This window comes from Nomascus leucogenys, chromosome 24 (genome assembly GCF_006542625.1).
Source record: "Nomascus leucogenys isolate Asia chromosome 24, Asia_NLE_v1, whole genome shotgun sequence".
Taxonomy (NCBI): Eukaryota; Metazoa; Chordata; class Mammalia; order Primates; family Hylobatidae; genus Nomascus; species Nomascus leucogenys.
In genome coordinates, this window is record NC_044404.1 from 20829944 (window position 1) to 20846652 (window position 16709).

At 54.2% G+C, this 16709-nt stretch overlaps 1 protein-coding gene across 1 annotated transcript in view; it reads right to left on the minus strand.

Annotated features, from left to right (window-relative positions):
* The window catches only part of KIF17 (kinesin family member 17), a 54302-nt gene that overhangs the window by 24907 nt on the left and 12686 nt on the right, over nucleotides 1-16709 (minus strand). The window contains exons 5-7 of the mRNA XM_030805542.1: nucleotides 16193-16645; nucleotides 10223-10332; nucleotides 1574-1721 (exon numbers count right to left, since the gene is read on the minus strand). Coding sequence (XP_030661402.1) covers nucleotides 1574-1721; nucleotides 10223-10332; nucleotides 16193-16645 — 711 coding nt within the window. The remainder of the gene's footprint in view (nucleotides 1-1573; nucleotides 1722-10222; nucleotides 10333-16192; nucleotides 16646-16709) is intronic.

The following is a 16709-nucleotide window of genomic DNA, read 5'->3' on the forward strand; positions in this document are numbered from 1 at the left end:
GCCTTGTTGCCTTCCAAGGCTGAGAGCTCAGCAGACTTCATACCCAGGTGCCCTCAGAGCCCCCACTGCAGTGCCCGGCCCAGGGCTCTTGTCCACTGGATATGCTAGATCCACGGGAGCTAAATGAATGCTGTGGATGAACGTCAGAGCTCCAGAAGCCAGACGAAGATCTGCTGGAGGCCTCATATTCAATCTGGACTGGAGGGAACACTCCAAAGGGCATAAAATGCTGGAATCTGCTCCCTCCTCTTCCCCTGGGTCTCCTCCAGGAGCGTGTCTCCCTTGCAGCGGAGACAGGGCTGCATTCACATGGGCCCCTTAGTGCTCCGGCTCAGGGGGCTCCCGGCGCCTCTCATACCTCCCACCCATTTCTTTATCGCGTGTCCCAGACCCCTGTAAGAGGATCTTGATTTTTCCCTTTGCTGAAATATGGCATCCACTCCCTAGCTAAATGGCCTGGATCTCTCTCAGCCTTGGTTTCCACACGGTTATGGGAGGATTCAGGGAGTCCTACCTCGCTGGATTGGGGAGACAGAGGCTCAGTGAGGAGATGCAGGTAAAGCACCCACACAGTACCTGGCACGTGGTAATGTGCCAACAAGTGGTACCGACGGTGCGATCAGTATCATCATCATTCCAGGCCTGGATTCTACACTATTCATGCGTGCTAGGAAGTCTGGACCTCCAGGCAGCATGCGTGTTTGACTGACACTGGTACGGCAGAACATCCTAGGGCGGCAAAAAGAAGACAAAAACTAAAGGCCGAGTGCAGTGGCTTACGCCTGCAAGCCCAGCACTTTGGGAGGCCAAGGCGGGTGGATCGCTTGAGCCCAGGAGTTCGAGACCAGCCTGGCCAACATGACGAAATCCCATCTCTACTGAAAACACAAAAATTAGCCAGGTGTGGTAGTGTGCACCTGTAATCCCAGCTACTCAGGAGGCTGAGGCACGAGAATTGCTTAAACCCGGGATGTGGAGGTTGCAGTGAGCCAAGATCACACCACTGCACTCCAGCCTGGGCGACAGAGCAAGACTCCATCTCAAAACAAAGAAATTTTAAAAAAAGAAGACAAAAACTTCCAGATAGGTAAAAAGTTGTGGCTAAGGATTAAATCCTTATTATGGAATGTGTTTGCTTTGGTAACAGAGAGGCTCAAAAGTAAGAGGAGACTATGGCAAACACAGAAATTCAGGGCAGGGGCTTGCCTCTAAAGAAAGGGTGGTACCTCACAGCTCACAGTCAGCCTTGAGCTGGGGCCCAGTCCATGGCTAAGCCATCCCAGTGCAGTGCTGCGGGTGAGAACACTGGCTCTGGGCCAGACTGCCTGGGTTCAAATCCTGGCTCTCCTTTACCAGCTGTGTGACCACGGGCAAGTTACTTACCCTCTCTGTGCCTCAGTTTCCTCATCTATATAGTGAGCATAATTGTGGTACCTACCTTACTGGACCACTGTGAGGATAAAACAGGCCTGAGCCTGGGGTGTAGAAAACGCTCTGTGATGCAGTTACTGCAGTGAGGCGGAAAGGAGGCCACCTTCCCTGGAGACAGCCTCGGGGGGCAAGGGGTGCCCACCTGTCTCCTTCCGCAGGTTCTCCTCCAGTGTGGACAGCCTGACGTCATATGAGTTGCGCATGGCAGTGATGTCTTCCTCCAGCCTGGCCCGAGACTCCTGCTCGGCCTTATAGTCGGCTTTCAGCCGGGCCAGGCGCTCTTCATACTCCTGAGGGGGTGGGGGGGACCAGAGGGCAGGCAGCATTTTATCATCATTTCGAAACCCAGCTTTCGGTATTCCTATTTTGTTATTCAAACAATACAGAACATATAAGTAAGCCAAGAGAATCCAATGGTACAACACTGTGATAATTACCTGCTGGTGAAGACCTTTCTAAACTGTTCTCAATGCTTTTTTGTTTTGTTTTGTTTTTGAGACAGGGTCTCACTCTGTCCCCCAGGCTGGAGTGCGATGGCATAATCATGGCTCATTCCAGCCTCGAACTCCCAGGCTCAAGTGATCCTCCTGCCTCAGCCTCCCGAATAGCTGGGACTATGGGCATGCCACCATCAGCAATTTTTTTTTTTTTTTTTTTTGAGATGGAGTCTCGCTCTGTCTCCCAGGCTGGAGTGCAGTGGCGCAATCTCGGCTCACTGCAAGCTCTGCCTCCTGGGTTCATGCCATTCTCCTGCCTCAGCCTCCCGAGTAGCTGGGACTACAGGCGCCCGCCACCACGCCCGGCTAACTTTTTTGTATTTTTAGTAGAGACAGTGTTTCACTGTGTTAGCCAGGATGGTCTCGATCTCCTGACCTCGTGATCTGCTTGCCTCGGCCTCCCAAAGTGCTGGGATTACAGGCGTGAGCCACCATGCCCGGCCACCATCAGCTAATTTTTAAAAAAATTTTGTAGGCTGGGTGTGGTGGCTCACGCCTGTAACCCCAGCACTTTGGGAAGCTGAGGCAGATCGCTTGAGGCCAGGAGTTCAAAACCAGCCTGGCCAACACGGCGAAACCCCGCCTCTACTAAAAATGCAAAAATTAGTCAAGCGTGGTGGCATGCCTGTAATCTCAGTTACTGGGGAGGCTAAGGCATGAGACCGCTTGAACCTGGGAAGTGGAGGTTGCAGTGAGCCAAGATCACACCACTGCACTCCAGCCTGGGTAACAGAGTGAGACTCTGTCTCAAAAATAAAAATAAAACAAAAATAAATAAAAAATTTATAGAGTAGGGGTCTCACTATGTTGCCCAGCTTGGTCTCAAACTCCTGGTGTCAAGTGATCCTCCCACCCCAGCCTCCCAAAGTGTTGGGATTACAGGCATAAGCCACCACACCCAGCCTCTCAGTGCTACTTTTTTTTTTTGAGACGGAGTTTCACTGTTGTTGCCCAGGTTGGAGTGCAATGGCACGATCTCGGCTCACTGCAACCTCCAACTCCCAGGTTCAAGCGATTCTCCTGCCTCAGCCTCCCAAGTAGCTGGGATTACAGGTGTCCACCATCACGTCTGGCTAATTTTTGTTTTAATTTTTAGTAGAGACGGAGTTTCACCATGTTGGCAAGGCTGGTCTTGAACTCCTGACCTCAGGTGATCTGCCAGCCTCAGCCTCCCAAAGTGCTGGGATTACAGGCATGAGCCACCATGCCCAGCCTGCTCAGTGCATTTTTTAACAGACTAATAATATATGCATTTGTTTGCAATCTATTTTATGCACACAGCAATATATCATGAACACCTTTCCATGTTGGCAACTACCTTTCTGCCCAATGGTCCTCAACCCTTCAATGACAAAATATGTTTTTATTCACCCACTTCTCTCCATCTTTGCTATCACTACCAGCTCTCGTCCAGACAGTCACCTGGTCCTCACCTCTATTCTCACTCTGGCCCCAACCTCTCTGACACAGCCATGGTGCCCATCCAGGTGTCTCCCCTGCTTAGGATCTGCTGATGGTATCCCATGTTCATGGATGAAATCTAAGCTCCTCAACTTGACCTGAGTCCCAAGTGATTTGGCCCTGCCTCCCCCTCAACTGCTATGATGCACATTTGGGGCCTCCTAGACACATCCACTTCCTGTCTGCCCCAAGCACCTTCCCAGGCCTCAGCTTAGTAACCTCCCCCAGAAAGGCCTTCCCTGACCACACTCTCAGAAGCCCTCCCACACTGCTCTCTGTCCCTTCCTCTATTGCTGTTTTTTTTTTTTTTTTTTTCCTGAGACAGAGTCTCGCTGTGTCACCTGGGCTGGAGTGCAGTGGCTCAATTTCGGCTCACTACAACCTCCGCCTCCCAGGTTCAAGTGATTCTCCTGATTCTCCTGCCTCTGCCTCCCAAGTAGCCTATTACATGTGCACACCACCATGCCTGGCTAATTTTCATATTTTTGGTAGAGATGGGGTTTCGCCATGTCGGTCTTGCAAAGTGATGGGATGAGAGGCGTGAGCCACTGTGCCCGGCCTCTATTTCTTCTTAACACACTTCCTGAGCTTCTATTATGCTATTTATTTTCCGTGTGTGTGTGTGTGTGTGTGCTCGTGAATTTGTTTTTATTGGGGTGTAGGGTTGGAAAATGCCACCTTGGGGGCATGCTTCTCCCCCAGGAAATGTTCATTCTGATCTTCCCGGGATGGTTTGTGGGACTTTATTTTTTTTTTTTTTTTGAGACAAAGTCTCACTCTGTCACCCAAGCTGTAGTGCAGTGGTGTGATCTCAGCTCACTGCAACCTCCACCTCCCGGGTTGCAGCAATTCTCCTGCCTCAGCCTCCCGAGTAGCTGGGATTACAGGCACCTGCCACCATGCCTGGCTAATTTTTATATTTTTAGTAGAGACAGGGTTTCACTATGTTGGCCAGGCTGGTCTCAAACTCCTGACCTCGTGATCCACCCTCCTTGGCCTCTCAAAGTGCTGGGATTACAGGCATGAGCCATCAGGCCTGGCCCGTTTGTGGGTCTTTTTCTTCTTCTTGGAGCTGATCTTGCTGCCAGTGGCCTCTCCAGGCCCACTGCTGATGGCTTCTCCTTGGAAGAGAATCTGCTCTTTTTCTTGGCAATGCTCCTGTTGCCTCTCCCTCGGGGTCACTAACTGTTTCCTCCCTGGATGAACATGTCCTCATCTTTTTTTTTTTTTTAGGCAAGGTGTCACTCTATCACCCAGGCTGGAGTGCAGTGGCACAGTCTCAGCTCACTGCCGCCTCAAGTTGCAGTGAACCTGAACCTCAACCCCCGGCTCAAGCAATTCTCCCACCTCAGCCTCCCGAGAAGCTGGGACCACAGGCACCCACCACCATACTAGGCTAATTTTTTGTATTTTTGGTAAAGATGGGGGTCTTGCCATGTTTCCCAGGCTGGTCTCTAACTCCTGACCTCAAGCAATCCACCACCTCGGCCTCCCAAAGCACTGGGATTACAGGCGTAAGCCACCGCACCCAGCCTCCACCTTGGGAAGACATGCTGCCAGCTGTCTCCCCAGGATCACCACTAGCCTGCTCCTCCTTGGGAAAGATTTCTTTTTCTTGGGTTTGGAGAGACGGGTCTCCCATTTTATTCCCTTGAGGAGACTCCTGGGGCTTTGGCTTTTGCTTCTTTTGGGGGTTTTCAACCATTTCACTACCCCAGGATGAGGACTCCTGGGAGACAGCCAAGGGCAGGACACACTTGCCCAGGGAAGGGTGTGAATGGGTGTGAACAGGTGTGAATGGGTGAATGGTGTGTGATGTGTGAATCGGTGTGAATGGGTGTGAACAGGTGTGAACGGGTGTGAACGGGTGTGAATGGGTGTGAATGGTGTGTGAGCTGTCTCAGCAGCGCCCTCCTTCCTCACAGCCCTCCACAACTGCTGTCTTCTGACATCGGGGCAAGGGCCACCAGTTCCTTCTTTTCCTTCCTTAGGTCTCTTCTGTCTCTCCAGCTTCCTAGTAATCTCAGGAGCTGCTTCTTCTGCCTGAACCATTGCTTCCTTCATGATAGTCTCTATGTATTTGATTACAGCTTATTGTTGGTCTCCCCTACCAGAAGGCACCCTCCAGAGAGCAAGGACCATCCTGTCCTTTTTTTTTTTTTTTTTTAGATGAGTCTCGCTCTGTTGCCCAGGCTGGAGTGCAGTGGCATGATCTCGGCTCACTGTAACCTCCACCTCCCAGGTTCAAGCGATTCTCCTGCCTCAGCCTCCTGAGTAGCTGGGACTACAGGCGCACACCACCACACCCAGCTAATTTTTTATATTTTTGGTAGAAACAGGGTTTCACCATCTTGGCCAGGCTGGAAGGACCATTCTGTCTTGTAACCTCAGATCCTGCCAGAGGAGGGATTCAAGAAGCACCTGCGGAGCCAGTAAATGGCAGAGCAGAACTGCAGGTTAATGGGCATGCAACATACTCAGGCCTCTGACACACATGGCCCAAGAGAAGGGCAAAGCATTTATGAATTAAAGATAGTCTGGGGGCTGGGCGCGGTGGCTCACGCTTGTAATCCCAACACTTTGGGAGGCCGAGGCGGGCGGATCACGAGGTCAGGAGATCGAGACCACGGTGAGACGCCATCTCTACTAAAAAATACAAAAAATTAGCCGGGCGTGGTGACGGGCGCCCGTAGTCCCAGCTACTCAGAGAGGCTGAGGCAGAAGAATGGCGTGAACCCGGGAGGCGGAGCTTGCAGTGAGCCGAGATTGCGCCACTGCACTCCAGCCTGGGCGACAGAGTGAGACTCCGTCTCAAAAAAAAAAAAAAAGATCGTCTGGGACCCTTTGTCTCCTGGAGCCACTGCTGACAGAGGTGCCTGCCACTGTAGTAAGCCAGAGAGAGGGGACAAGGACAGGGATGGCGTGGGCAAGCACCATGTCATAATCCCACCTCTCCAGATCCCTTTGGCAAATAGAAACTGGCATGGACAGCACTGATTTAGGCACCTAGGGAGGGAGAGAAGGGGACGGAGAATAATTCAGATGTAACGGTGCATTCTTTAGTACATTTTTAGATACACTTGAACCTCGAAGCAATGCCCACAGTGTTACTGAGGCCCAGGGGGTTCCATGACCAGGCAGCTCCTCAGAGCCCTGCAGCCCTCTCCTCCACTGCCCCCTGCTCTCGCTGCCCTCCTCACCAGCTGGCATCCCAGGGCCCATGACTCGAGTCAGCAAACATCCCTGACTCCCTCACCCAGCCCGTCTATTGTTTTCTCCCAGCACAGCCCTGACCCTGGTTAAACCCAGGCCTCACCTTAGCAATACATGGATGGAAACACACACATATGCACACACACACATGCAGGCACACACATGCAGGCATACCCATGCACAGGCAGGCACACGTGCACACATGCACACACATGCACCCACAGACACACATGCACCTGCAGGCACACATGTGCATGCACACACACATGCACACACATGCACATAGCAACACAGACACACATGCACCTGCAGGCACACATGTGCATGCACACACACATGCACACACACATATATGTGCACAGCACCACCAGTCTCCATTCTTTTCTTAATTTTTAATTTTTTTTTTTTTTTGAGTCAGAGTCTTACTCTGTCACCCAGGCTGGAGTGCAGTGGCGCCATCTTGGCTCACTGCAACCTCCGCCTCTTGGGTTCAACCGATTCTCCTGCCTCTGTCACCCAAGTAGCTGGGATCACAGGCACGTGACATCACATCGGACTAATTTTTATATTTTTAGTAGAGACGGGGTTTCGCCATGTTGGCCAGGCTTGGTCTTGAACTCCTGACCTCCAGTGATCCGCCTGCCTCGGCCTCCCAAAATGCTGGGATTACAGGCATGAGCCACCACGCCCAACCCCATTCTCACTTTTAAACATGGGACCTAAATCTCAGGCAGGCGGGTTTCGACATGGCTGAGCCCACAGCCCCAGTCCTACCCTTTCGCTCTGTCTTCCCAACCCTCCTCTCCCCCCACATCCCCAGTCCTACCCTTTCGCTCTGTCTTCTCAACCCTCCTCTCCCCCCAAATCCCCTGCCTGCTAAATCACAGAGAACAGGGAGGCACAAGACTCCCTCACCTTCCCATTCACCTGCAGATCTACCCAGAAGCTCCATCTCCTCTGAACCCACGCCACCCAGCTCCAGGACCTTGCACTTGCAATCCACCCCCTCCTTCCTATACCTCGACTTCTCCCTCTGAGCTGGATAATTCCCGACAGTCTGCAAGACATGCTCTCTTACTTCCAACATTTAAAGCATGAAAAACCCTTCCTTGGCCCCACATCCCCCTCCCGCTAGAGTGTCCAGCACCCAGCACGCACTCACAATATGCGTGTTAAGGACTGAATGGCGGAGCTGACCCCCAGCTCTTGCTTGGTACATGATACACAGCCCGCCAAGGAGAAGATGGCCCTTCATTTCATCCTCTTACATCCCTAAGAAGCAGCAGGAAAGCTGCTGTGATGCCTGTTCTGCAGATGAGACAGAGGCTCAGAGAGCTCAAACAACCTGCCCAAGGTCACAGAGCCCATAACGATGGACTTGCAGAAAGCTGGACGGACCCTAGGAATCTTCTGGTCCAAACCCCTGGTTCAGACTGGGGATCGAAACCCGGCTCCTGGCCCGTGCCCTCTTCCCTACACAGAGGGGGCTCCTCCCTTTCCCTGAATGGTTCTGGAATGGAAAGGGAAACGCGGTCCCAGGAGCATACCAGGTGCTCAAAAAATACGAGAGTTGAGAAAAAGAACAAATGGGAGGCAGGAGGGAAGCAGGGATAGCGGGCTGGGGGGAGGGGCACAGACCTCTTCAATGCTTCCTCCAAGCATGGCTCACAGAAGAAACCTCAGGGTTTCTTGGAATCCTGGTGGCGGCGGCGTCAGGCAGCACCATCCATTGGGCCGCCCCACGAGGAGGAGGCAGGCGACCCCATCCCCAGGACAGAAGGCACCCCCATCCGTGGCACTCCGGGGGCCCGCCAGGAACGGCGTCGCTTCTCCCTGGTGACCACCAGAGGGAGGCAGTGTCCTACTTACTGGACAGCGGGGGCCGCCGGCCCTACCTGGCTTCCCGGGAAGGAAGCCTCCGTCCCCGTCCTGCACAGCCCGCCCCATCCCTCCATCTGTGACCAGAGCCCCCCGGGCTGCGACTCCATGTGTGACTCCCTGCCTCCGAGCCGCCCTGTGTGACTCCATGCCCACTCCGAACTCCAGCAGGCTGACTTCTCTGGTTTCTGTGGGCTTGTCTGAGCTCAGCCATCCCCCAGGGCCCCTCCTTGCTAAAGCCTCCCGGGGAGCCTCCCCAGAGCTACAAGAAGGGCCTGACACCCGGGCTGGAAACGGCAGTGGAGGGAGAAAGGCAGTGCCCGCTGCCGAGCTCCAGAGCCTGCAGGGGCGGACGGCGTCCACTGGGGGCACCATCGAGCCTCTCCCCAAACAGCACAGGCCCCGCCCGTCACGTGCAGCACCCGAGGCTCTTGGATGGATTTCTCCCAGGCCTCCGGCCCACAGGACTGAGACCCCCACAGTCCTTCTCCTGTCTGCCCCAGAGGCTGGGCTCCAGGTCCCCACAGCCCAACAGGGGCTTCCGGGGCCTGAGGGCGGACCCCAGTGGGAGGTCGTAGTTGAGTGGCAGGGGTCTGGCAGCAGACACATCTAGGCCCAGCCCCTGGATAGCTCGTCCTGCCTGGCATCAGGTTTCACATCAGGAAAAGCCAGGGCTCTAAAGGGACTATCAGGCCCGGCGCATTGGCTCACGCCTGTAATCCCAACACTTTGGGAGGCGTGGGAGGATCGCTCGAGCCCAGGGGTTCAAGACCAGCCTGGGCAACATAGAGACCCCATCTCTACAAAAAAAAAATTAAAAATTAGCCAGGCGTAATGACATGCACCTGTGGTCCCAGCTACTTGGGAAGCTGAGGTGGGAGGAGCACCTGAGCCAGGGAGTTTGAAGCTGCAGTGAGTTGAGATTGCACCACTGCACTCCAGCCTGGGTGACAACAGGACGCTGTCTCAAAAATAAGTAAATAAATAAATGAATGAAGGGACTGCCACATGTCAAACTCCACGGCATGCTCAGGTCTCAGGATGCAGCATTTAGGTGGGAATCTCTGGAAACCAACAGAGCGTGGAGTCAGGGATGGAGCCAAAGGCAGGAGTTGGGGGGCCCTGCCATGCCTGGCTGTGGAAGTCCGCTCTGGGGATCAGCTCCACTTCTGGAAATCAGGGGCATCATCTGACCCGCTGCTTCCCAGGGATGTTGGGAGGCACTCAGATGAGAGGACCCAGGTGGCCCAGTTGACAGATTTTTCCAGGAGGCCAACACCACACTGACCTGCTGGTCAGACGGGCTGCCTGGCTCTCAGACTTGTCGGCTGCTGGGGAACAGACTCCTCCCCACCCTGACTGCCTCACCTCTGCACAGTCCACTTCCACAGCCAGGGATGGCTTTTCTGCTTCCATCAATGCACAGGCACCCCTTCCTTCAAAACGGAGGGGAGACCACACCCCTGGAGACGCCTCCACACCCCTCTATTCTCACCACGCAGGCCCTAAGGCGGCATTGACTATAGTCTGGAGTCAAGAACTCAAGTTCAAATCCTGGCTCAGACTCTTTGCTGTGTGACCTTGGGCAAGTCCTGGCACCTCTTTGAGCTTCAACTTTCTCAGGACCAAACCCACAGTGAAGGTACGGTGATATCGTGTTGGACCCCAGCGGTAGCCCTGCCCTTCCCACTGGACCCCACCTGCCTGCCGCTTCTCCATGTTCCCACCCGCTTGGGTCTCACCTCCCGGATCAGCTGCTTCTCGGCCTCCATGTCATGCTGGATCACAGGTGGGGGCAACAGCTTCTCCTCCACCTGCACAGGGTCTGGGGGCACCTGCCTGGACAGCAGGGCTGGGGGAGAAACAGAAATTAGCAGCCAGGACGAGGGGCACATCGTGTGCAGGAACTAAGCAGAAATCTATAAAAAGACGACCTCATGGTCATTCAAAAAGATTTTAAAGTATTGAGCTTATTTCAAACACATCTCCATATAAAAGGCTGTTAGTCATCCAACAAATATTTATGGAGCACCTTGATGTTCTAGGCTCTGAGGATGCGGCATTGAACAAAGACAAAACTCCACACCCACGCTGAGTTTTCCACTGGGAAAAAGAGGAGAAAGGCAGATGGACAAGGCGAAATGCCTCGTGGTGGTGTTCAAGACCCTCTCCACTCCAGCCCTGCCTGAGCACCTCCCATCAAAATAAATAAGCAAAATGGGTAACACATTACAAGGCGATGTGTACTGAGGAGAAAAAGCAAGTAGGGAGGGTGCTTGGGAGTTAGAAGCAGTTAGAAGGGTTGCAATTTATTTACTTATATATTTGTCGAGATAGGGTCTTGCTCTGCCATCCAAGCCGGGGTGCAGTGGTGGGATTATAACTCACTGAAGCCTCAAATTCCTGGGCTCACATGAGCCTCCCACCTGAGCCTCCCGTGTAGCTGGGACTACAGACACACGTCACCACATCCAGCTCATCTTTTATGTTTGTAGAGATGGGCTCTCGCCGTGTTGTCCAGGCTGGTCTCAAACTCCTGGGATCAAGCAATCTTCTCATCTCGGCCTGCCAAAGTGCTGGGATTACAGGTGTGAGCTGCCTTGCCTGGCCCAAGTTGCCATTTAAATAGTGTGTTAGGCTGGGCACAGTGTCTCATATCTGTAACCCCAGCACTTTGGGAGGCCGAGGCGGGTGGATTACTTGAGGTCAGGAGTTCAAGAAAAGTCCAGCCAACAGCCAACATAGTAAAACCCCGTCTCTACCAAAAAATACAAAAATTAGCCAGGCATGGTGGCGGGAGCCTGTAATCCCAGCTACTCGGGAGGCTGAGGCAGGAGAATTGCTTGAACCAGGTGGGTGGAGGTTGCAGTGAGCTGAGAAGGCGCCATTGCACTCCCGCCTGGGCGAAAGAGCGAGACTCCGTCTCAAAAATAAATAAATAAAGCTTATTTATTGAAGGCCTTTTAGTCAAGGCATGAAGGAAGCAGCGAGGAGAGGGCGGGCACAGGGGGGGCTTGCTAGACAGGGGGAGCGGTGAGTGCGAGGGCCCTGAGGCAGTTGTGAGACTGCACTGTTCCTGGCCCAGCCAGGAGGCCAGTGTGGCTGGAGGGGAGGGAGTGATGGGCAGGACAGGAGGAGAAGTCCAAGAGGGATAACGCCAGATTGTGAGAGCTGTGGAGGGCCAGGTGAGGGCTTTGGCTGTGACTCTGGGTTAAATGAGGCAGGTGTGCACAGGGCAGTCACAGGCCTTGCATTTAAATAGGCTTTCCCTGGCTGCTGTGTGGAGAGTGCACTGAGGGGAACCAGGGTAGGCACTAGGAGACCCGTTGTGGGGGGGCGTGCAGAAACTCAAGTCTGGATGGCAGCAGTGAACGGGCTGTAGCCAGTTTTTTGTTTTTTGTTTTTGTTTTTTTTGTTTTTTTTTTTGAGACAAGGTCTTTGCTCTGTCGCCTAGGCTAGATGCAATCGTGTGATCTCAGCTCACTGCAACCTCCCTCTCCCAGGTTCAAGTGATTCTCCTGCCTCAGCCTCCCAAGTAGCTGGGACTACAGGTGTGCACCACTATGCCTGGCTAATATTTTCTATTTTAGTAGAGATGGGGTTTCACCATGTTGGCCAGGCTGGTCTCGAACTCCTGACCTCAAGTGATCTGCCCACCTCGGCCTCCCAAAGTACTAGGATTACAGGCATGAGCCACTGTGCCCGGCCAGGCTGTAGCCAGTTTTGAAGGTGGAGACGGCAGGATCTGCTGACCAACTGGATGTAGATTTGAGAGAACGTGAGAAGCCAGGGGCGACCCCAAGGTGCCTGGTTTGAACACCTGAGTTGCCGCCGTCAGCTGTTGGGGGGAGCTGCACGCCTAGCAGATTTGGGGGCCCATCGAGTTGACAGTGGGACATGTTGGGTTTGAAATGCTTATTACACAGCTACAGATTCAAGTCCGGAATTCAGAGGACAAGGTATAGCATGTTTTACTTTTTTTCTACATTGCATGATGTTCTATTATCTTGAGGGACTTGCTGGGCAGAGTTAGACTGCCCTTCAGGGCAAGCTAATTCCTCGAAACCGTAAACCACGAGTCAGTGAGTCCATCTTTGGTATATAAACCAGCCGAGCCCGAGTCCACACCCCAAGCCACCTGCTGTATGTAACTCTCACACCAAGCCAAGATTCCCCCTGCCCTGAACAGACCCAGGGCCAGGCATAGACAACCAGGAACAGCCCCTCGACCCCAAAGCCTACCAGAATTATTCAAATCAGCCGGTCCCAACCTGCCTCCCAAGCCCTGCTGTGCATTTCCCACAGGAAGCCCAGTAAAGGCTGTGGCCCAGGCCCCCACTCCCTCTCCCTCCAGACCGACGCTGGTGCTTCCCCATGGCCCTGTGGGTGTGCCTGACCCCAGGTTTCCAGGAGCACTGTGAGTCACTAAGACATGAGGCCAGGCGAGGTGGCTCACGCCTGTAATCTCAGCACTTTGGGAGGCTGAGGCGGGCGAATCACGAGGTCCTGATGGAGACCATCCTGGCTAACACGGTAAAACCCCATCTCTACTAAAATTACAAAAAATTAGCTGGGCATGGTGGTGCGTGCCTGTAGTCCCAGCTACTTGGGAGGCTGAGACAGGAGAATCCTTTGAACCCGGGAGGCGGAGGTTGCAGTGAGCCGAGATCGCGCCACTGCACTCCAGCCTGGGCAACAGAGCAAGATGCCGTCTCAAAAAAAAAACACAAATTGCATGGCCAGGCTGCGGGGTGCACTTGGGAAGTCAGGAGTGCAGAGGTGGTGATAACACCAGGGACCCAGGTGAAGCCACCTTAGCAGCGAGTGCAGAGAGGGGACAGCAGAGGACCGGCCCGGGACAGCCCAGGGTTAGGAGGCCAGGGAGCAAGGAGGACTCGCCCCTGGGAACTGAGGAGAGGTGGGTGGGGAGGCAGGAAGGGAGCCAGGGCAGAGAGCATGTAGGAAGCAAAGGTCTCATGAAGGGAGGGGGTCTGCTGAGCCAGCTGGTGCTGAGACGGCAGGGTGAGGCCTGCCCCAGGACGGTCACTGGGCTCCATAACAGGAGGCCATCGGTGACAAGGACAGCATCAGTGGGCCAGGACGGGCCTGCCTGGGTAGGAGCAAGAGAGAGCAGAGGGAGAGAGACTGGGACCGGTAAAAGTAGACAGATGTTTCAAGTTTTGTTGAAAGGGAAAAAGAGGGATGTGCTAGAGGGAGAACCAGGGCTAAAGGGGAAATGAGTCCTGGGAGGGGCAAACACAGGGAGCTTTGGGTCAGGCACGCCTGGTCTCAAGGCCCGGCTCCAAAGTGAAGGCAGCACGCACTGTCTCTGGAGCCCACCGTGCCAGGCCTCGTGCTGAGCCCACATATGCGTGATCTCAGGCAATTTTCCCAGTTGCCTCACAGCACACACAAGGCGGGCGTCGCTATGATGTCCCCTTTACAGAGGAAGAGACTGAGGTTCTCAGTGGCTGAGTTGCTTGTCTGAGGAGCTGGGAGGTGAGCCGGTGATAACTGCTCAGCGCTCAGCTATCCACCCAGCACCACCCCAGTCACTCTGCTGGCTGGGCTCCTTGCTCCTCATCCAGGGAGAAGGGATGCTAACAGCCTCTACCCTGGGGGCTGCCTCCATCACCACTGGAAGGACTGCACAGATGTTAGCTGCTGGGTGCGGGGGCCGCAGGCCGAGCCTCCCCCACTCCCTCCTGGTACCCTCACCATTCCTGTCTTCCCCCTTACCAGTCTTGGGGGTGAGTAGGGTTTGGGTGAGGAGTAGGGAAAGAAGAGGAAGGCAGATGGCTGAGGTGGAATGCCTTGCAATGGTGTTCAAGGCCTTCTCCACCCCAGTCCTGCCTGACCACCTCCCATCATCCCTATGCCCAAGGCGGCCAGCAGAGGGCTTTGTAGTTCCCCAAATGCACCTTAGAGTTTTATGCATCTCTGCACACACTGGACATTCTCATCCTAACAGGGAAATTTCTCCTCTTCCAAGACTCTGCTCAAAAACTGCCTCTTCCAGGAAGCCTTCCCTCACTGACCTTATCCCACCCACAGATAGACCTGGCTGACCATGCACTCCTTTCTGCCCTGTACGGCTGTCTGCCCTAGAGTGTGTCTCATTGCATGTGATGGTCTGTTGAAGTATCTTTCTTCCTCGGGAGATTAGGTACCCCACGAGGCACAGCCTGCACCTGATTCATCTCTGTGTATCCAGTACCCAGCACGGGTCCACACACAGAGGAGAAGCTCAGGGAACCTTCAATGGATGGATGGGTAGGTGAGTGGAAAAATAGATAAAAGAATGGATGATACGATGGAGTGAATGAATGGGTGGGTATATGGATGGTAGGGTGATGGGGTGGGTGATTAGAATGGGTGAATGGATGGGTAGATAAAATGAATGGAAGATGGGTAGGTGGGTAGATAGAAGGAAGGATGGAGATGGATGGATGGATGGATGGATGGGAGATGAAAGGATGGAAGGAAAAAAGGAAGAAAGGATCTCTGGATGAATAGATGAGTGGATGAAAGGAAGATTGATGAAAGGATGGATGCATGGACAAATAGATGGAAGGAAGGAAGGATCAATGGATGAATGGATGCATGGATGGATGACAGATGATTGGATGGAAGAAAGGAAGGAAGGGTCAGTGAATGGACTGATGGATGAATGGATGGGTGGGTGGCTGTACAAATGGATGGATGGAAGGAAGAAATGGATCGATGGAATGGAGGGAGGGATGGGTAGATGGAAAGATGAATGGATGGATAGATGTATAGGTGGGTGAGTGGGTGGATGGATGGATGTATAGGTGGGTGAGTGGGTGGATGGATGGGTGAGTGTGCAGATGGATAAATAATGGGGTGGGTGGGAAGGTGGGTAGGTGGATGAAAAGGTGGGTGGATGAATGGGTAAATAGGAGGATGGGCAGATGGGTGGATGAGTGGGTAGGTGAATGGGTGTGTGTACAATGAATAGATGGAGAGGAAGGTGGGTGGGAGGAGGATGAATGGACAGACAGACCCAAGCATTTTGTGTTCCCTTCCCCAAGAGCTTCTGAGATAAGAAAATCTTAAGAGTCCTTCACAGCTACTCAGAAGGCTGAGGCAGGAGAATGGCATGAACCCGGGAGGCGGAGGTTGCAATGAGCCGAGATTGCGCCACTGCACTCAAGCCTGAGCGACAGAGAGAGACTCCGTCTCAAAAAAAAAGAGTCCTTCAGTTCCAAAGCCCCTTCAGGCCAATGCTCCAGGGGTGGATTCCCACCTGCCAGGTGACAGGCAAATGCCGGGGCGCAAAAGCTGCAGTAACAAGGTGCCTGCGAGGAGCAGGTGTGGACGTGGGGAGTGAGCTGCCCGCTGCTGAGCAGCGAACACACATTGCAACAATGCCACAGACAGCAGTAGACAGGGGTGTGGTGGGGGGGTGTGGTGGGGGTCGGTGGGGGATAATGGATGAGCAGAGCAGAGGCGAGGACTGGGCGACAGCCTGCGTCAGATGGGACAGGCCAGACGGACTGCCCTTCTCCCAGGGCACTGACAAGCAGATACCATCTGGGCCGTCTCCAACCAGGGCCCTGAGCTCACATGGGGCTGAGGGGTGGGAGGATGCTCCTGTCTTTTAGATGGGAAGTTGGAGGTGAGAAGACAGAGGGGAGGAAGCTTTCTCCTGGGGACCCGGCCCTCCCGCCACTACCCCAACGTGGTCCCACCTGACAGGCTGCCGGGGCTCATCTGCTGTGCCAGGATGGCCTTGAGCTTCTTGATTTCCTCCTGGTACTCGCGAAGCAGCGCGTCCTTGGGGTCCTCGTTGATGCGCGGCTTGTTCCTGATGTTCTTGGCCCGGTTGGCGTAGCGCAGCGTGCTGAGTGTCTCATCATAATTGTTGTCCGCAGGCGACAGGCAGGCCACCATCAGCGTCTTGGTGTTGCCGCCCAGTGAGTCCTGCAGCAGCCGCGTCAGCTTCGAGTCACGGTAGGGGATGTGCTTACAGCGCCCGTCCACCAGCGCCGAGATGACATTGCCCAGCGCCGAGAGCGACAGGTTGATCTTGGTGGCCTCCTTGAGCCGCTCGCCCGTGGCCCCAGTCTTGGACTGCCGCTCGCTGCCCGCCAGGTCCACCAGGTTCAGCTTGCCCGCCCGGAGGTGGTCCTTGCCCCGCTCATCTACACACAGACCAGGCAAAGTGGCAAGGGCCTCAGGTGAGCCCTATGTATCGAGGGCAATCAG